Below are 20,681 nucleotides of genomic sequence, written 5' to 3' on the forward strand. Positions count from 1 at the left end.
CTTGATGAAGTCCTAGTCATTCATTTTTGCTTTTGTTTCCCTTGCCTACAGAGATGTGTCTAGTAAGAAGTTGCTATGGCCAAGGTGAAAGAGGTTGCTGCCTGTGTTCTCCTCTAGGATTTTGATGGTTTACTGTCTCACATTTAGGTCTTTCATCCATTATGAATTTATTTTTGCATATGGCGTAAGAAAGTGGTCTAGTTACATTCTTCTGCATGTTGCTATCCAGTTTTCCCAACACCATTTGTTGATAAAGTAATATTTTGAATAAAACTGTCTCTCGGTTGTATGTCACTAGTCCTTCAAAAAATGGAATTCACATAACATCAATTTTGTTTTGATGATTCAGAAACTTTATCATTCCTCTCTATTAACTATACTTTCAATGCAGTACTGCTCTCATCTTTCTTATTAACAGTAGTTTCAGACTGTTGCACTGTGTGCTCTTCTAATTTTTGTGACATTTTGGTTTCCTTAGTTACTATCAGACTTTTAGCTATATTTTCTTACTTTTAAACCTATTTGAAATAACCCTTCTGATTTGGTATTTGTTAGATATGAAGGTGTAAAGACCTTGCTCAGATGTTGATTTGTCCTAGGAAGCCAGCGGAAGTTATTTAGCAGGGTTTCTAAATCCCTTTGTTATTCACTTGTTTTATTATAAAAATCATGTATTTTGTAGAAATTTTGAAAAGTTCAGAAAAATGTAAAGAAACTAAAAATATCAAATACTTATAATAATACCATCTATAGGCAGCTCAGCTGCTTTTAATATTTTTATTTGATTCCTTCTAGTTTTTTAAGCCTTTTTATAGAGTGAAAATTATGCCACATGTAAAATTAGATGAACTGCATGTATTAATTTATAAACTCATTGAATAGCTACAAATGTCTCTTTAAATAAACTAAAATTTACTTAAATATTTATTTCTGCATTATTGGACATTATTACTTTATTCATAGTTTTGCTTTATAAATGGAACAGTAATGAACATCTTTGAACATCAGTCTCTTGCCACATTGTAGATTATTAGAAGCTAGATTCCTGAAATGGAGTGTAAATACTCTTTTGTCTTGGTTTTGAAACATTCTTCATGATATTTTATCAATAATATTGTTAGTTATTTATTAAATGCTTATGGCATGCCTTATATTATAGTTTTTATCCAAAAGAGAATCTACATTCAAATTGCTTATATTCTAGGAGGAAGAAGAAGTGACATGGCAGATTAAAGAAATAGCAGACTAGAAAAGGACCAGTGAAATAGTCCAGGGTTCAGTTTCTGCCACGTAGCTAATAGTAGAGGTGGCAGGTAAACTTGAACCAACATTGTTTTGCCATAGTTTTAAACATACACAGGTTAATAATATATGTAAATGGATGGGGGATCCCTGGGTGGCACAGCGGTTTGGCGCCTGCCTTTGGCCCAGGGCGCAATCCTGGAGACCCAGGATCGAATCCCACGTCAGGCTCCCGGTGCATGGAGCCTGCTTCTCCCTCTGCCTGTGTCTCTGCCTCTCTCTCTCTCTCTCTCTCTCTCTGTGACTATCATAAATAAATAAACATTTTTAAAAAATTATTTAATAAATAAATAAATGGATGTATATTTTCCATATATCTCTTGTAAGATATTGTGGATCAAAAGTTAACAAAATCTTATCCCCTTCTAAAGGAGAATTTGACCTTCAGTTAACTTTCTAGCTCTATGTCCCTGGAAGCCTGATAAGGTGGTGTCTTAAATTGGGTTTCCCAGGAAATAGGTTCTAAAAGTACATGCAAGAAGTTTGTTGGGGAGTGCTCTTGGAATTAGCACCTATACGAGAGTTTAAAAATAGGTTTTGGCAGAAGAGGTTGAAATGAAGTACAGTCATAACAAAGGCCTCATCTAACTCCAAAGTGATCTCGGGATCTGGGATGCCTTTTCAGAGATATCTTGCCTTGAGGCAAGAGATAGAGCCTTTTCAGATCCACATCATTTTGACCCATCATGCAATGTAAGTTACCTCAGAGATGGTATTGTAACTTTAGGCTAGATAATTTTCTTTGGCTGAGAGCAGTTCCTAGAGAGTGCCTCAGCTAAAGCTATCAGCTGCTAACAGTTGCAGCAACTCTGGAAATGAGTACTATATAACTAAAGGGGATTCGGGGAAGCATAATACAGCACTCACTCTATGTGCATAGTTGCCAGGGAACATTGCCTATGGTAGAAAATGACCCCTGGTTGGTAAACTGCTTCTGGATTATAAGAAATTAAAATAGGCTATAAATACCAAAGCTTTGATCTTCCCTGAGGCTAGTAACTTGTAATTGGGTGTGTCCCTTGTAGGCAGGTATCCTGGAAGCCATGCCTATGGAGTTGTTGCAAGAGGTTATTAGCTTCTGTGTGGTGTAAGGCTTTTAAGGCAGGATAACTCTTGCATCTGCCCAAGGTGAGTCTGAATCCTGCACTCCCAAACTAATGTTCCATTGTCCAAAGACAGTAACTCCTGGAGGGCTGTGTGATCTGCTACAGGAACTGCTACAAGGATCCCACTAAAAAAGTTTGGCTGGTGCTGCCCTATATGTTTTTAAATCAAGAAATGACTAGTGTGGCCCAAAATAATCTTACATTATTTCGTTGTGACTATAGATGGCCCCTTATCTGAGTATTATAGACATTTTTTCAATTGCATCTCAATTTTTGGAACATTTGGTTTTATTTATTTATTTTTTTGGTTTTACAATATAAAACTATAGTAATTTGATAACCTTCAAATCAGGCTAAAAATGTTTAAGCACTTGGTGTACATGGATATTTGAGCCTTCTTTTTCCTACTGCTGACAGCCCATTCTTAACAACTCCATAGACTGTTGAGGGAAAGACTCAGCTATGATACTAATCTCTGAAAACAGTAGTCTTATTTGTGAATGGTGGAAAGAACTGTTGGTTCTTGGCTCTCCTTTAATCCTAGATGTGTTCTTTGGGCCTCGTTGGCAGTTTCCCTCATATCCTGTGAGTCACAAAGTTTTGCTGATTCTTCCTGGTAGTGACTCATTCCATCCCTTCTTCTCCATTCACTCTATCACCCTGAGTAGTATTATAGTCTTTATCACTTCATATGTGAATTACTGAACTGCTCCCTTGGATGTGTTCTCTGCTTTTTAAGTTTTGCCTAATCTAAGCTGCACCATGAGATCTCAGACTGAATTTCATGGTAGAGTTTTATTTATGGTTTTCAGACTACAGCTCTTCCTTGACATACAATGGGGTTACATCTCAATAAACCATATTGTAAGTTGAAAATGTTGTAAATCAAAAATGCATTTAGTGCACCTAACCTACAGAACATTGTACCTTAGCCTTGCCTACTTTAAACATGCTCAGAACACTCACATTAACTTACACTTGGACAAAATCATGTAACACAAAGCCTATTTTATAATAAAGTGTTGAATATCTCATGTAATTTATTGAATACTGTACTGACAGTGAAAAACAAAAAGGTTGTATAGGTACAGAATGATTGTTGAATCTATTAGTTGTTTACCCTAATGAGTATGTGGCTGACAGAGCTGTGGCTCACTGCCCCCACCCAGTATCATGAGAGAGTATTGTACATAGATTGCTATCTGAGAAAAATATCAAAATGCAAAATTCGGAGTACAGTTTCTCCTGATGCATATTTTTACCCAGCATAAATCATTATGTCAAAAAATCATTAAGTCAACCCATTGTTAAGTTGGTCACCATCTGTATTAATATGTAATCCAGATTTTCCTAGAGCATAAATAAGGTCCCTGGAAATAGTGAGAAGGATGGCTTGAAAGGTGAGTTTAGAGAAAATGTTGGCTAAGAGTTCCACTTATTTTGTAGGCAATGGGGACCATTTCAGTAAATGACTTTTTAGGGCTGGAGAGTGGTTGATCAGGGCCAGACTTCAGAAAGATTGATCTGGCAACACAGTAAAGGGAAAACTACAAGAAATGTGAATAGTTAGGAATCTTATAAGAGCATCCAAACTGAGATGGGAATGGAAAGGATGGGGCAGATAGGGTCTTAACAGTGTAAAAGAAGAGTTGATAACTGTGAGAAGAAAGTATGAAGGACCTCAGTGAGGTCAGATCATATGGATTTATTATAGGCCTATTGAACTGGGTATCAAGACAGTCTGCCAGGATTAGAGAAAGTGATACTCCTCACTACTATCTCTTATATCTTTATGTGTCAAGACACTTATGAAATTGCAAACACATTAAAAGCCAGAATCTTGGCTTACTTTTTATCATCTTTACCCCTCCACTTCTACCACAAAGCCTAATGGGAACAGAGTAATCTCCTATGGGTTTTTATTTTCCCTGTATAAAGAAGGATGTTCTTAGAAGAAGAAGAAAAAGAAGGATGTATAAAGAAGGATGTTTAGATCTACCACAGTTATGTAAGATTGTTAGTTCTGTCAACTGTCAGCAGGTGGAACTTCTGTTAGCCTTCTTCTTATTTTGTTTTTACATTTCTTTCATTGTAGGATATAATTAGGGTGACCAGATGTGTGTGTTTTCTCTGTATAGTCCCAATTTAGACCTGTTCTTCTCATACAATAACTAATAGTACTTTTCTTCACTCTCAGAGGTTTGTATAGTAAATTCTGTGGTCACTCTACATACGTGTACAGAAAACTGCTAAGTTTGTATTAGTCTGTTTAATTATAACTATAAACAATACATCTCTGTAACTCCAATCAAGAAATGCAACAGTGCCAATTACTAGAAGTCTATTTTCTTTTCTTTTTTTTTTTTTCGTATAGAAGTCTATTTTCTATTCACAACTCCGTCTCTCTTCTTTAGAGTTAACTACTATGCTGATGTATATAATAACCATTTCCTACTTTTTAAACTAATTAAAGCTAAATTCTATTAAAACCAAAAATGCCCTACGTGGATTTCTTTCCAATGATCATTCTTTTACTTATTATTTATACTTTAACTATGGGTATTTTCATATGTATGTTACCAGTCGGTATCTTTCAAAGCATATTTGTATTTTAGTATATGACTACAAGGTTGTAAGCAATCATCCTGAAGATAAATGTTGTATTTTCATTATTATTACAATAAGATTTAATGAGTAAGACCTCTTGGCCTCAAGACTTTGATAATCTAACCAGCAATTACAATACAAATTATTCAGTGCAGTAATGGGAGCATGCATAAGATGTTGTTGGACATTACCCAGTCTTGGGGGTGATAGGAAAGACTTTTTGATGGAAGATGATGTCTCATTTGAGTTTAAAAAACAAGAATGAGTTATGCAGATGAAGATGATGGGTGAAGTGAGGACATATCATAGGAGTCACTTTCTAAACAAAGGAAATCATGCAGAAAAAAGAAAGTTTGGCACAGTTAGGTTACTAGAAGTTGTTCCCTGCAATTAGAACACAGAGAGTGTTCTCTGTGGTCTCCTACTGGAGTAAAAAGATGTCTTTTGGGTCATCTTCTATTGCAGAGTAGTGATAAGAGATGCAGTTGAAGGTAGAAGCCAGATTATGAAAAGTCTTAAATGTCATACTGAGTTTAAACTTGATCCTGAGGGCAATGAATCAGCTTTGAAGCATCTAATAAGCAGGAGGTGAGTAACATGGCAACATGTTCATATTTGCATTTTTAGAAGTTCCTTCTCCCTACAGATTAGAACATTTAAATAGGCAATCCTGAAGAAACCATCGCAGTCATCTACTTGTAAAATGATAATGGTGTGAGCTAAGCCAGGGAAAATGAGAAAAGAGAAAATGGATGAATTTAGGATATAGTTGGGGACAAAATCAGCAGGATTTTAATGATTGATTATATGTGTAATTTGAGAGGCAAATAAGAGATGCTCAGATTTTGCCTGGAGATGGGGAGCAAAGACAGTGACATAGGTTTGTAGAGGAGATTTCTTTCTTTATTATTTTTTTTTAAAGATTTTGCTTATTCATGAGAGACACACAGAGAGAGGCAGAGACACAGGCAGAGGGAGAAGCAGGCTCTTCACAGGGAGCCCAATGCGGAACTCAATCCCAGGACCCCAGGATCATGACCTGAGTCAAAGGCAGATGCTCAACCACTGAGCCACCCAGGCATCCCTGTAGAGGAAATTTCTAGTGCAATGTTGAACTGGTTGAGTTTGAAGTATCTGTGAGACATCCAAAAGTAAATGACTGTCAAGCACTAGGATATATGGGTTTGGAGCTTTGAAGAGAAATTTTGCACAGAGCTGGACATTAGGGGAACACTGTCTAGGAGGCAAGGGAACTCATGCTCCCCTATTTTATATGATGATATAAAATTTCTAAGATGGGAAATGTGAATAAATTGTCTTCATTGTCTTAATACCATGACATTTTTAGAGAATTACTGCTTGATGTTAAAGCTTTGAAGAAATACTCATACAAAAATGTTTTCATGATCTGCTGTATTTTGTATGTTTGTTTTTTGATCAATATTATTTAGTTCTTTGGGGATTGTTTTCCCCCACATTATCCAAGTTTAAACTTTGACCAGAATATGTGTCAACTATCTAAATAAACACAACAAAATGAAATTATTATAGAACCTTTGGAATTAAAGCAATATGCATACATTTATTAGGGTTTAGCAAGTTAATCGAAACATAGAAGCCCCTAGGTTTATATGTTTATATTTCTCCCAGTTCTAGAAATAAAATGTGTATGGAAAACAGTTCTACAAAAAAGTATATTTTTAAATAATTTAAGTATAGAATATTTGTTAGTAATTTTCTGCTTATTGTCAGCTTATGGAGATACTTAAAATTTTAGAAATCAAATAATTTAAGTTTACATAGAATAGAAATATTTTCAGATATAAATGTAAAAATGTAACTGAATTTTTCAGTGTTACACTCTTCTGTCATAAGACCACTGTAATTTACTGCTATATACATGTATATTTTAATATATCGGATATGCCAGAATGCAGTTTCCCCTCAGAATATGGTTGTTTTGAATATTTTGTTTCTGAAGATTATGATAGCAATTAAGCTTAGCAGCATTTTACTAATATTTTTATACTTTATTCTCTGAGTTGAATTTTCAGTGGTAGTTCTTTTGTTTTCGTATTATTTCATATTATTTTCAATGAGCTATAACCATCTTATTTCTTAGGCTATGTAAGCAGGTATATAATTTAATTTTTGATTATGGTGATAACTAGATACAGTACATAAAATATGATATTTGTTTTCTTTCTAGGAAAATGGTTCTCCTGAAGAACATGCAATCTATGTATGGGACCATTTCATAGCCCAGTCTGCAGCTGAGAATGTGTTTTTTGTTGCTCACAGCTATGGAGGACTTGCTTTCGTTGAACTGGTGAGTACACAATTAACTGTGTTTTTAATTCCCAAACTCTTTACAGGCTTATCCCCCCTCACTTTTAATTGATATCATTACTTAAATTACTTTTATAAAGGATGAAAACAAAATATTATGAGTAAATAATTTTATAATGTTTTAAAAGCATATACTTATTTATTTTATTGTGGCAGAGCTTTTCAATGCTTAACCAGAAAGCTTTTTGCCTATTACTTATTTACATATTATTTCTTAATTTTTATAATATAGAGTATTTTCATACATTTGATGATACTTATGTTTCCTGTGTCTTGTGTACACAACTGAAGCATGTATTACCTGTACTGTTTAAAATTTCGAGAGACCTATTGAATATTGGAGACTATTTTGTTTATCTTCAACTAACTTTTATCTCTACAAGTCAGTACTTGATATTTGACCCGAATTCATATAATCGGTGTTAAAACCATCATAAGGTTTCCTTTAATCTGCTAAGTGGAATTCATTGTCTGGCCATAAAAATCTTTGCATTTCAAAGTACTCTGATTTTTGGAGTTAAGATTGTGTACATTACAGGAAAAAGTATCAAGATTTAAGAATTTTGTCTGTATTATATGCAGTGTTACGAGTACCACACCTTGTGCCAGTATGAATGGTTAATGGGGCATAATCAATATCAAAAATGCATTAATGAAGAATTTATGCCTCCATGTCCATAAATCTTATGTTACCGGAAGGTACTAGTGCTTATAATAAAATGATTAATATGATAAAAGTACATTTGATAATTTTAAATTCAAATAGCCTAACATGGACATTAAAAGCAGGCACAGCATTAGTTGTCTAACTTTCGTTTCAAACCTTTGGTGTGCATTTCTCTTTGTTGTGAAAATTAAATATATTTCCATGGCCTTTTCAGCCTCCCCATACCTTATCGCTTACCCACATGATTTAGATATAAAACTGATGGTGACACCTAAGAATGCTTTAGCTGACCTAAATTCACAAATGCTTATATTCTCTTAAGATCAGTAAATAAGTTAAATCTTTTTATTAAGTGGATTTTACTTTTTAGAAATTATTTTCAAGTACTTTTAATTCTGCTGCATTTATTTTAATATATAATAGATATTTTGAGATAGCTCTTTAACATACTAGTATGTGAATGTTGTCTTTCAAATAGTCCTATTAGCCCTTACAGATAAAGATCTGTATATATATATACACACACACATATATACATATAGCATATATATGTACCTTACATTTTCTTTGTAAGCCATTAAATAACTTAAAACTTGGAATTTCACTGGCTTGTAGAGTAACTTAAAATATATATGAAAGCCTACAAGACTAACCAAATTCCAGATTACTGTAAAACATAAATCCCTAGCATTTTACTTTAAGACAGTTTATAAAAGCCCTTTGTACATTAAATTTGGAATTTAAGTGAATATTGGACAGTTTTTAAAATGAAGTGAAGATGACAGAGTAACAGATGACCAGTGTGTCAGTCCTATTTTGCCTGTCCTTCTTGTCACACACTGGTGGATATTTCTCCACTTTTGTTCCACTTTAATATAAAGCACACAGATGTTTCAGAACAAGACTTGACTTCTGACCTTGAGGCTATTAGGGTCAGGGTCCTCAGGGCCTGTGAAATTATCACAAGCTGAGCTAAAGTTTTTCTCCATCACAGGAAGTAACCAGTAAGTAAGAAGTTAAAAAGGAGCTTTGTCAGAGAGACAAGATGGTCTCAGTAAGGGTCAGCTTCTGTAGTCTGCTGTCTCTGCAGGAGGTGCATGCATGGGAGGAGGAATATAATATAACCACTGGCACATCACATATCTGTCAGGCAACACCAGGACTGAGAAGTCTATTTAATGTAATGTACCTTGTTTAGGTTTTAAAATATTAATCGTGATTATCTCAACTTCATAATATTTGCTACTTTTTGTGAAGTAACTTTGATGGGGTGTGTAATAGGGGCGTACCCATGGTGGCAACTGAAGAAAAAGTGGTTCCTGACCCAATAAATAGATTCCTCTAAGCAAATAATAATAACAACAAAAACCACTAATGAGTTTTACATAGATTTTTGACAAAGCTTGATTAATACATTTAAGGCCATTGTATTTCTACTTAATTTCAAAAGGATTTTTAAAAGATAGCATAAAGAAACAACAGAACACATTGAAATATTTTTAAACCTTTGCTTTTCCTGAAAGTTGAATAATATTCTTTCCTGTTCTCCCTGATATTCTTAGGGGAAAAGTCATGGTGTTCAAAGTGTTGACAAATATTCATTTCCTCAGGATTTTTCAGTATTAGTGTAATATATGAAATTGTTTCCCATGGATCCAAAATTGTAATATTAACTTTATAAGAAAGTGAATTGTGAACATCTTAAATTGCGTCTTAGAATTTTGTCTCAATAATACATTATACACATCAGACATTAAATCTTTTCAGTAAACTTTTTTTGAATTATCATAGAATTTTAATCCTGTGTAAAGGCTCTCTACACCCTCCCTCCCTCTCTCTTGCAAGCTCTCTCTCTCTCTCTTTCCCTCTTGCTCTCGCTCTCGCTCTTGCTCTCGCTCTCACTCTATCTCTCTTTATTTCTATCTCTTTCCACCCCCCTTCTTTTTGGAACAGTCCTAATTTGTAGTATCATGTATGAATTCCTGGAGTTTGTTTTTCTACTACTGTCATATTCTCATATTGTAAAATATATCTTGTCATTTATAATTAAATTAAAGTTGTGTATAATTGTTTAAAATGTGCTGCTAATAGATATCTGAAAATAAATTACTTTTATATTTAGAGCATAAAATATTTCTAAGACTTTCATATTTTGGTAATTGTTGTTTTTGAAAACTGAGAACATTTATGATTATGTCCTATTTTAAATTATTGAGTTTCTCCTGAAAAATACATTATAATTAAGAGATTTATTTTCAAAACCAGTGCTCATTTTATGGTAGTAAATCTTGGAACTTGATCACGTCTAACCTCATAAAAACAGTATACAGTTTACTAAAATAATGAGAAAAGTGATGATAAAAAAATCCTTTTCACTGCATTTATAATCACCATATGGTAGCAACCCAAATTTCTAATTCTCTAAACTTTCTATGATCCTTGTAAAAATAGATGTTAAGACAACTCTGGTAGCACATTCCAGCATTCACCCATTAAAGACAAAAGGGAGGAAGAGAAGAGCTCTTTATTTTATGAATTGCTAATGAATTTTTAAAAGTAATCTGTCGTATGTTATCTTTTCTGTGTATTTAATTAGTTACAATATATAAAGTTACAGTTATTAAACCTTAATTTACAAAGTCTTAAATTTGTTTTTAGAATTTCTGCTTCATACGTGGTAGAATTAGTAGTCATAGCCAGAACACATTTACTAAATTCATTCAGAAGGACATCTACAAATAATTAAGCTTGCTTTTGCCTTATATTAAAAATCAAGCTCATTTGTTGAAAATTAACTGTCATTAAAAACAATACAGTTTTAAGCTTTTCATCATCTCTTTCACTAGGCACTTTGATGAAGTGATTCCATTGCTTACATTGTTGGTCATTTCAAAGTGCTTTGCTCTTGTCTTTCTAGCTGATAGTTTGACAAAATCAGGCAACCTTAAAATTTTCTTTTATTTGTAAATAAGTCCGCTTTCCTTGTCAATGCCCAGTTTCCAATCTCAGCTCACCTTACCTTCCATGTTTGCAGTACTCAATAAATCAATTTGCATTCAATTTTTTTCTTTACTCCAAGTGAGAATTGATACTTTTTTTATAAAACACATTAAACAGTTTTAGCAAATGCATTTCATTAGTTTATTGAATCATTTTAGCTTATATAAAATTATTTTTCTTAATGAATTTTATTTCCTTTTCCATATTATTAGTGATATGTTCACAACCACTGCTAAAAACATCACTTAAAATGTGTGAAAACTGCTCCTTTTGAAAGTGTATCTCTACCCACTTTTGATTTTGGTTTCTCCATGCTTGTCAGCACTTGATTGGCACCTCACTTGCATGTGAATTAAGGAGTGAAGGGAACGCTATTTCCCTGCCATTGTTCCATGCTGGGCTCCCTAGCCTTCAGGCAGCCTAAGCTGACCTTCAGCAGCTGATAGAGGACTAGTTTTTGGACATAACTGTGTGAGGACACTCAAGCTCAGTCTACTCTGGATCAGTCTTTTTAAAAAACAGCCTGAAGCATGATTTGGATTTACGCTGAAGAGAAAAATGAAGTGGGACTAAAAGTATTCGTTTTTACCATCAATGGCATTAGCTAACTCTGACCTTAAAGAAGCATCATTTGCATTTTGTCTACAAAGAAGAAAGTAAATTAGACATTGGTAGTATATCTGTAGACTAGTATATAGATATTGGTAGTAATGTGATAGGTGGAAAAATCTAGAAGTTGCGCTACTGGGAATCAAGAATAGAGGAGAGGTAGAATAAGTAAGGGATAAAGCAAAGAAAAATTGAGCCATGATAGTATCAAAATAATTCAGGCCAGGACACTTCTTACAATCCTTGAAAATGTTGGTAATTCAGCAAAAATAAGTTACCATTTGTAATATCACTTGAATTTCTGATTTGCTTGCCTACATGATACAAATAGCAGGTTAATGTATGGGATGATTACAACTTGTGGGGAATGGTATCTTAATTCTTTAGTTATTTTATAGGAAGACAATTTAGTTTTGGTAACTGTTCTGTATGCTTCTTAAAGAAAAGAATCAGAGGTTATATTATTTTGGTCTCCTCTATTCACTTTTATTTCATGCCTTACATTAATTGTTAATAACACTAATTTTAGGAATTAATTGCAAGAATCCAAGTGAAATTCAACGAAGGACTATACCCACCTAGAAGTAGTGAGAGTGGTAAAGAAGAAGCACACATTCAAGATGTTCAGGAGAGAGATTCTCCATGATTTAGTGATATTGGATTCAGAAAGCTGAATGAGAGGGAAAAAAAGGGCATAGTATATCCTTCCCCCCATACACATCTATAGAAGCATATCAAAGTAGATACAAAAAGAATCCAAGCAAAATAAAAAATAAAAATAATAATAATAAAAAAGAATCCAAGCACAGCAGGTGAAGAATAATAAACCATGATTATGCCAACATGTAGGTATTTGGGGGAAATGTTTGCACATACTATGTGGTTAAAATTGTGGTTAATAATCAATGAATAAATGAAATATCAAGTCAAGGCTTTAAAAAGAAAAGGAGAGTTATGTCTACATTTGTGATTTGTTAATAAACTTCACTGGAGTTACCTGTGTATTGGAATTTGGTTTTTTTAACTTTTACTCAAATCATTTTTAATAAGTATTAGGAGGACCACTGTTTGAAAGAATGTTCATTTTTATGTTACGCCACTCCTTTTGTCCCATATCAAATCAGCCAACACATTTTTGTCAGTTATTTTCCTCTGAAATATCCATCATGTCTTTTCTTCTCTCTGCCCACTATTAATTTCATCATTTCACAACTCTATCATTGTACTCTTCTACCCAATTCCTACTGGCTGTCTTTACTCTTTATTTAATACCATATACCACACTATAGATAATATTATTTAAACACCTCTTTCACCATGCCATTCTAGAATCACATTGGCTCCAGATGTCTACTGCTTTATGTTTCCTGTCTGTAATTTTAAGATCCTCTGTATAATCTGATTATTTCTTTTCAACTCTCTTTTTCCCAGTAGAATCTTTCATTTCTAGTCTAATTTCCTTATTTCCATTGCCTCATCTTGCTACATCTCCACCCCTGGCCTCCAAGCCCAGTGTAGTAGAAGAACACAAACTCAGGTGACCTGTGTTTGAATCCTAGTTCTGATACCTAAAAGTTATGATAACTTGAATCAAATCCTTTTTGTGTGTCCTCCTCTAAAAGTACCCACCTTACAATAGAGTTCAAAGATTAAATTAGAAAATGTCTGATTTTGAGGAATTAAATCAGTTGTAGTTAAATATGAGTCCAGATGCCCCCCAAGGATGTGCTCTTTCTCATTTTTGCCAATGCCATCCCCCCCACACACAACTCCAAGTGAAAGAATTTCCCTCCTTACTAGATTTTTCACAAAGTATTTTTACTTAATGCTCCATTTTTCTGTAATATTTGTATGTTTCACAAATAAAAACTTCAGTTTTGTTTTACTAGTTTTGTTTTTATCTTTTATCACTGAATCTTACCTTGCCCAAGTTAACTAACTGTTCTTGCTCTATCACCCTTACCCAAGTTTGGAAACAATATATATTGCAATAACAAGAATAGGCTTAAATTATCTCCAAAGTTAATTGATCTATATAGAGAATTCAAGCATTAGCAATAACTCTTTTACTAACTTAACTTAATCATTCTTTGTATTGGAATATTGACTGATTTGGAAAATCTGCCTAATCAGTTCTTTCACATCTGACAGTATTACCCTTTTTGTTCCTGTTGTTAGTCTCCTACAGTCTTTTCCCTATTGGTGTCCTCATCCCTTAGGGGATTATTTCTCTGTGACTTTTCAAAATATGGTCTCCTCAGTCAAAGAAGAAAATTACTAAATTAAGTTATACTGTATCCTCATAATATTATGTAGCAGTGTATACAATAAGTCTTGGAAATTTTCCATTTTACCCTCAATTATGAGTTTAATATTATCTTTTATTTAATAATTAGCTTACCTATGCTTATTTCCATTTTTTACCTTAAAATATTTTTAGATTAATTAATATATTTATTGACATATAAATAAGACTTATTAAGCTTTCTTGAGGTATAATTCACATACCATAAACTTCATCTTTTAAAGTGTCCAATTCAGTGGTTTTTAGTATATGCACAGAATTATACAACCATCACCACTGTCTAATTTTAGAACATTTTCATCATCATGGAAGGAATTCAATATCCATTAGCCATCAGTCCCCATGTTTACAATCCTACCAGCAATGTATGAGAGTTCCAGTTTCTCTACAACCTCATGAACACTTGTTACTGTTTGTCTTTTTTATTTTTGCTATTCTAGTGGGGGCGAACTGGTATCTCATTATCGTTTTTATTTGCATTTCTCTAATGACTCATGATTTTGAACATCTTTTCATGTGTTTATTTAAGGCCATTTGTGTATTTTCTTTTGCGAAATGTCTTTTAAAATTTTTGTCCATTTTTTTTATGTTGTCATTGTATTGTTGGGTTGTAAGAGTTCGATATCTTTTCACTTTCTTGATAATGCCCTTTGAAGTACAGAAGTTTATTTTGATGAAGTTGAATTCATTCAGGTTTTTTTGTCACTTGAGTTAATTTTTATACATTGTGTGAAGTGTGAGTCAACATAATTCTTTTAAATGCAAATATCCAGTTGTTTCAGCACCATTTGCTGAAAAGACTACTCTTTCCTCTTTGATTTGTCTTTGTTGAAGATTATTTTGGCTATTCTAGATCTCTTGCATTCGCATATGAATTTTAGGATGAATTTGTCCATTTCTGCAAGAAAGGGAACTGGACTTTGGGATTAAATGTGTAGAGATCAATTTGCAGAGTATGGCCATCTTCATAACGTCTTCCATTCCATGAACATAGACTTTCTTTCCATTTATTTAGATCTTTTTTCAGAAATGTTTTATTGTTTTCAGTATATAAGTCTTAGACTTCTTTTGTTAAATTTATTCCTCAATATTTAATTCTTTTTGATGCTATTGTAAGTGAATTATTTCATAATTTCATTTTCAGATTGTTCGCTGTTAGTGTAAAAATACAGTGTTCATGTGTTGGTCTTATATTCTATAACCTTGCTGTACTCATTTATTTGTTCTGGTTTATGTGTGTGTGTGTGTGTGAATTTCTTAGGCTTCTCTATGTTCATATGTTCAAGATCATGTAATATTGACTAAAAATATTTGTACTTCTTTTCTGATCAAGATGCTTTGCTTTTCTTCTCTCTCCTTTTTTTTTTTTCCGAATTAATTTGCCCAGTACAATAATGAATAGAAGTAGCTACAGTAGACATCTTTTGGTTCTTGGTCTTAAGGGGAAAGCATTCGTTGTTTCACCATTAAGTATGATGTTACTTGTGATTATTTCCATTCTTAGTAGTTCATTTCCACTAAGGACCTTGTGTGCTTCTTAATGTTTATGTCCCTCATTCACACCAAGATCAGGGATCAGGTTGCTCAAAAGGCTGACATGGGAAAAAATTTACTGATCTTTAATAAGAATGTTTATTGTAGAATAAATGATCCATATTACTCCAGTAGAATTAACCTTTTGAGGAGGCTTTTTCAGTATTCACAAAAATGGGCAGCATCCAGGTCTTACTGCCTTTGTGCAGCTGCAAGACTGGATGCTGTATCTGGTAATTCTACAGACTGCCAGGAAACCACTGGTAAATTAGGACAATAGCATGTTAGGGAGGACCCAGATAAATTGATATATTAATTTGTTAGATATAAATCTTTCTACAAGAAATATTTCTTTTCCATTGGTTTTGTAAAATATCTTAAGGAGAGATTTTGTATTTTATTGCAGGAATGAGAGCATGGTTGACTATTGTAAAGGAGATTGTAGGAAAACACATTTCAGTTAATAAAGGGGCTGTTTTTACTGTACTTATAACATTATGATAATCACTCAATGTAAGCACGTCCCCAAATAAGATTCCCAACCACGGTGACACCTCTGATTTAATACCACAAACTGAAAAGAGCTCTTAGAGGACAAAAATCTTGCAATCAAAACCATTTAACTTCTGTCTTAGAAGTTAGATTTCAATCCTTATTAAATTATTTACTCTGATTAACTCAGGGGAGCCAGGTAGACTCAGACTCAAAGCATACCAGATCCATGTTAGAATACAGCTTGAGAGAAGAACAAAGAAGTCAGATTCAGGGAAAGGCCTCATAACTAGAGTTCAGAATACGTTCAGGAGGAGCTAATTTAGCTGGAGAGATTGGCTTTGGGGCAAGTAGCAGGTGAAACATCCCTAGGTGAGCCTCAATAGAGCATGGTGAACTCAGGCTTAAATAAAGAGGTATAATCTGGTTGCAGGGAATAGAAAATTAAGATATTGGGTGATAAGTGAGTAAAAGAATGTAGTCACTGGTTCTAAGAGTACCTCTTCTCCCCAACCATACCCTACATCACTGCATTATAGGGAAGGAAAAGGCGGGGAAAAAGAACAGGATCCAGTACTGGGAAAAGGTTAAACAAAGCAAGGTTTAAGGCTTCAATCCCTGGCTAAAGGTTTAGAAATGGAATCTTTTCCTGAGAAAGAAAGAGGTTATATAGGAGTAGGCAAAAACATCAAAAGGATTATGAAATGATGAATCAAGGCAGAAGTCCAATTTATGTGGCTTAGATCAGAATGGGATACAGTAGAATACTACATTCTAAGGTTATTTAGATACCCAGGGCTTATCCTTGGTGAACTGGTTATCAGGTTTCTATGGCAATAAAGGAGATGAGATCGGAAGAGCTATCATTTTCCTGTTCTCATGGCTCTGAAATGATCACACTATGGGTGTGAAACCTTTTGTGCCCAGAGAAACAAAGTGATATTCTTTTAAGCTGGTATGTTCTTAACTGAGAATTAGAGACTTTTAACCCCTATACATATATCAGTTATCTCTCTCCTCCTATTTTTTGCTATTGGTTTTCAGCACCTTTTCAGTGAATAAAGTTAGATCACAGTAAAGCCACCTGGATCTTATGCATTTGACTTTATAGAAATTATTTCTTGGGATTGAATATTTTGCCCTCTAAACAAAAAATGGTTCAGAAAACTATTAAAGTTACTAATTCATTTTTTCATTTGAACATCCCACTCTGAGGGAAGTACTGGGAAAACAGATTAAAGCACATCATCCCTGGCTTCAAGAAGGTGATAATCTAAATAGGAAGCACATTTAAACAAATCAGGGTATTATATAGTAAGATACTTGTGAAGTAGGGTTTAGCCCAAGACGTTAACTTCCCCAAAATAAAGATCCACAAAGTAAATTTATCTTAGTTAAATATTGGGGAGAATTATTTCTATTAATAAATCGATATGCTTTTTTACCAGAAAATAAAAACTCTGTAATGCATTTTTACTCTGGTCTCCTATAAACCCAGAGCTATGGTTAGTTTTTCATTTCATTAATTATTCTCATCCTTGATCTTTTTTTTTTTTAATTTATTTATGATATTCACAGAGAGAGAGAGAGAGAGAGGTAGAGACACAGGCAGAGGGAGAAGCAGGCTCCATGCACCAGGAGCCCGACGTGGGATTCGATCCCGGGTCCCCAGGATCGCGCCCTGGGCCAAAGGCAGGCGCCAAACCGCTGCGCCACCCAGGGATCCCTCATCCTTGATCTTTTACTGAGTGTCTTAATTCATAAATATATTTTGCTTAAAGTCATCTTGGTCCTTTTCTTAATTGGCAAAGAATAAATAACAAATTCATTTTTTCTCTGGTTTCTATTATGCTGCTAGCCTGGTTGGGCCTATAATAAGTATGTACTCAATAAATAGTTTTTGATCTTGTATTTATATAGAGATTAAATTATCAAAAGTAGATCTCAGATGGTGCTTTGTTGAGTCAGATAAAGAATAAGGTCTGGGCATTCATATTGAGCCACAAGATAGAGCAAAGCGGGATGGATGAGAGAACAAAGTTGATTATTTAAGATGTAAAACAGAGACATTTAGAATCCGTATGCTTGAACGTGTAGGCGGTATAGTCTGTGTCCCCAAAATTTTGGACACTTGGAAGAGCCATTAATGGAAATTGGTCAGTGAATAAAGAAAAACACCTAAGGGCAGCCTGGGTGGCTCAGCGGTTTAGCGCCGCCTTCAGCCCAGGGCCTGATCCTGGAGACCCAGGATCAAGTCCCACATCCGGCTCCCTGCATGGAGCCTGCTTCTCCCTCTGCCTGTGTCTCTGCCTCTCTCTCTCTCTCTCTCTCTCTCTGTGTCTCTCATGAGTAAATAAATAAAATCTTAAAAAAAAAAAAAAAGAAAAGAAAAAGAAAAACACCTAAGAAGATAATGAAATCTCTACTCAAGGGAAGTAGCCAAACCTAACCCTAACCCCTAAACTAGTTATGTCTTCTCTGATTAAATTGAACAAGTTAAATCTCATATCCTCTAGGGAAAAAAATTGCCTGTTTAAATATGTATTAGTGTATTCAGATTTCTTCTTAGTTTTCCATACCTTATTTGAATTTTTCTCATAAAGAAGTTTATTAAACAGCATAGGAATACAATAAAATTTGCTATTTAATGTTTTGGTGACAATTTTATAATAGAGTCAAATGATTAAAAAGTGTTGTAATTTCTAATATACCTAATTGATGTCTAATATCCATAAATCTTGACATCTAACTTCTAACATCTTATTCCAAATTTCTTTACTACATTAATCAGACATCAGGATTAAAAGAAAACTTGACATTTATCTTTCTAAAGGAGAGGCACTGGTCAGAAAGATAAAGCACCTCGACTTTCTTCTGTAGTAGAAATTCCCTATCGTGACTTCTTTCCAGTTACATCAAGGGATGCTCTATAATTATAAATGTTGATTTTCTAAAAAAAATTCTAGTAGCCTGTCTGCTAACAACAAAGACTTTATTGACTTTCTCAATAAAGTGGTGCTCCGTGAACAATTGTAAAATGATACAAGATCACTAGCCCCTATACATTGCCTTTGTTGTATTACTGCTCAGTTTACCTCAGAAAAAATTCCTAATTCCAATGTCATTAATATGTAGTAGTTTTTATCACTATTACAGGCTGATCCTTAAATTTTCAGTTTTGCATTTTTAGGATATCTATCTAAATATTAGACATATTTATGTTTATATTATGTCCAGATATTAAATGTGTAGTAATATATTATCTATCCTTAGCGTATTATAAACCTTAACATCTGATGACACCTGCATTTACTCCAAGATCTTACAAGAGATTTTCAAGTAAAACAGATACCTTCATATCTGATTGCTGTATTAGAGCCCTCTCTCACTCTCATAGAGCCCTCTCTCTCTCTCATAGAGCCCTGTCATTGCTATTATATAATAGAATCATATAATCTGTTATATAATAGAATCATATAATCTGTCAACCATGCATGGGAGCCTAAGACATGATTGGGTCAAGAACAGTTCTAAGAAATTCATAGCAGTGTCTTGGAAATGGAAATGGAAATAGAACTAGCATTTATGAATGTCTTACACATCAGAAGGCAGCAACAGCATCTTCATGTTCATCATAATACTTTAACAATACTTAGTGTGCACCAGGCACTATCCTTACCATATACTTTATATAAATATATTTTATCTCACTTAATCCTCACAAATCCTTATGAGCTACATACTGTTATCATTTCCATTTTACAGATGAGAACCATTTAAATATATCTTTTCTTCCTTTGAAGACATACCTCCTATTTTGTTACCTTGGGTTTTGGTTTGTTTCTCCTCTCATCAAATAGCTATGCAGAATAAATGGCATAATATTCTGACTATGGTGACTCTTATTCCTGAAACAACCTCCTGGTTTTTCTTATTTGTCAGGATTCAGGTCCACATTTCTCTGGTGAAGTTCATGATGATTTAGTTTTTATTCTCTATCCTGTTACTGCTTATTCCTTTCTGTGCCTTCCAAGCAGACTTTCAATTTTAATCGATTCTTAATTACCCAAACTAATGAAGGGGAAAGAAGGTGTGGAAAATTTAAAATAACAGGCAATCCCCAAATCATTTATATTTAAATTTTGAATATGTTTTGATGTGGTGCTCTGGAAATACAGTTTAAGCTGAAAAATTGAAAACAGTTTATGAAGATCTGGAAAGCAGATGAATTTCCTTGGCCAAGCCCCTGGTTGGCTCTTCTTTGCAGCTCATTCCATGCTGGAAATAGACAGCTGTCTTCTAATACTAACTAAATAGACTTGACCTTTCAAGTCTCACTGGCACAATCTCTGCCATCGATGTTTGCTCCTTTGCCTCACCTAAATCTGTAAGTTACATCTGGAAATAATAGCTATATAACATAGCAACTACCAAGTACTAGGCATTGTTTGAAGTGCTTCATATATAGTAATTCATGCAATCCTTATAATAACACTATGCTGTAGGTATTAATATTATTCTCAGTTACAGATGAGGACACTGAGGCACCAAAATGTTAAGTACTAAGATCACACATCACTAGTAAGTGATGGAGCCAGAATTTAAACCTGAGCTTTCTGGCTCCAAAGTCCATGCTCATAACTATTACACATACTGCCCCTCAGAAGGGAGCATTAATTTAGGATACTACTAGATTTGGTCATTAAACATT

The 20,681-nt window shown here is 33.9% G+C and overlaps 1 protein-coding gene across 7 annotated transcripts in view; it reads left to right on the plus strand.

Moving 5' to 3' along the window:
* Positions 1-20,681, plus strand: part of FAM172A (family with sequence similarity 172 member A) — a 418,896-nt gene that overhangs the window by 216,219 nt on the left and 181,996 nt on the right. For all 7 annotated transcript variants that reach the window (XM_041752634.1, XM_041752632.1, XM_041752628.1 and 4 more), the window contains one exon: positions 7,225-7,344. In XM_041752634.1, the coding sequence (XP_041608568.1) occupies positions 7,225-7,344 (120 nt within the window). The remainder of the gene's footprint in view (positions 1-7,224; positions 7,345-20,681) is intronic.

The sequence above is a fragment of the Vulpes lagopus genome, chromosome 4 (assembly GCF_018345385.1).
Source record: "Vulpes lagopus strain Blue_001 chromosome 4, ASM1834538v1, whole genome shotgun sequence".
In the NCBI taxonomy this organism is placed as follows: Eukaryota; Metazoa; Chordata; class Mammalia; order Carnivora; family Canidae; genus Vulpes; species Vulpes lagopus.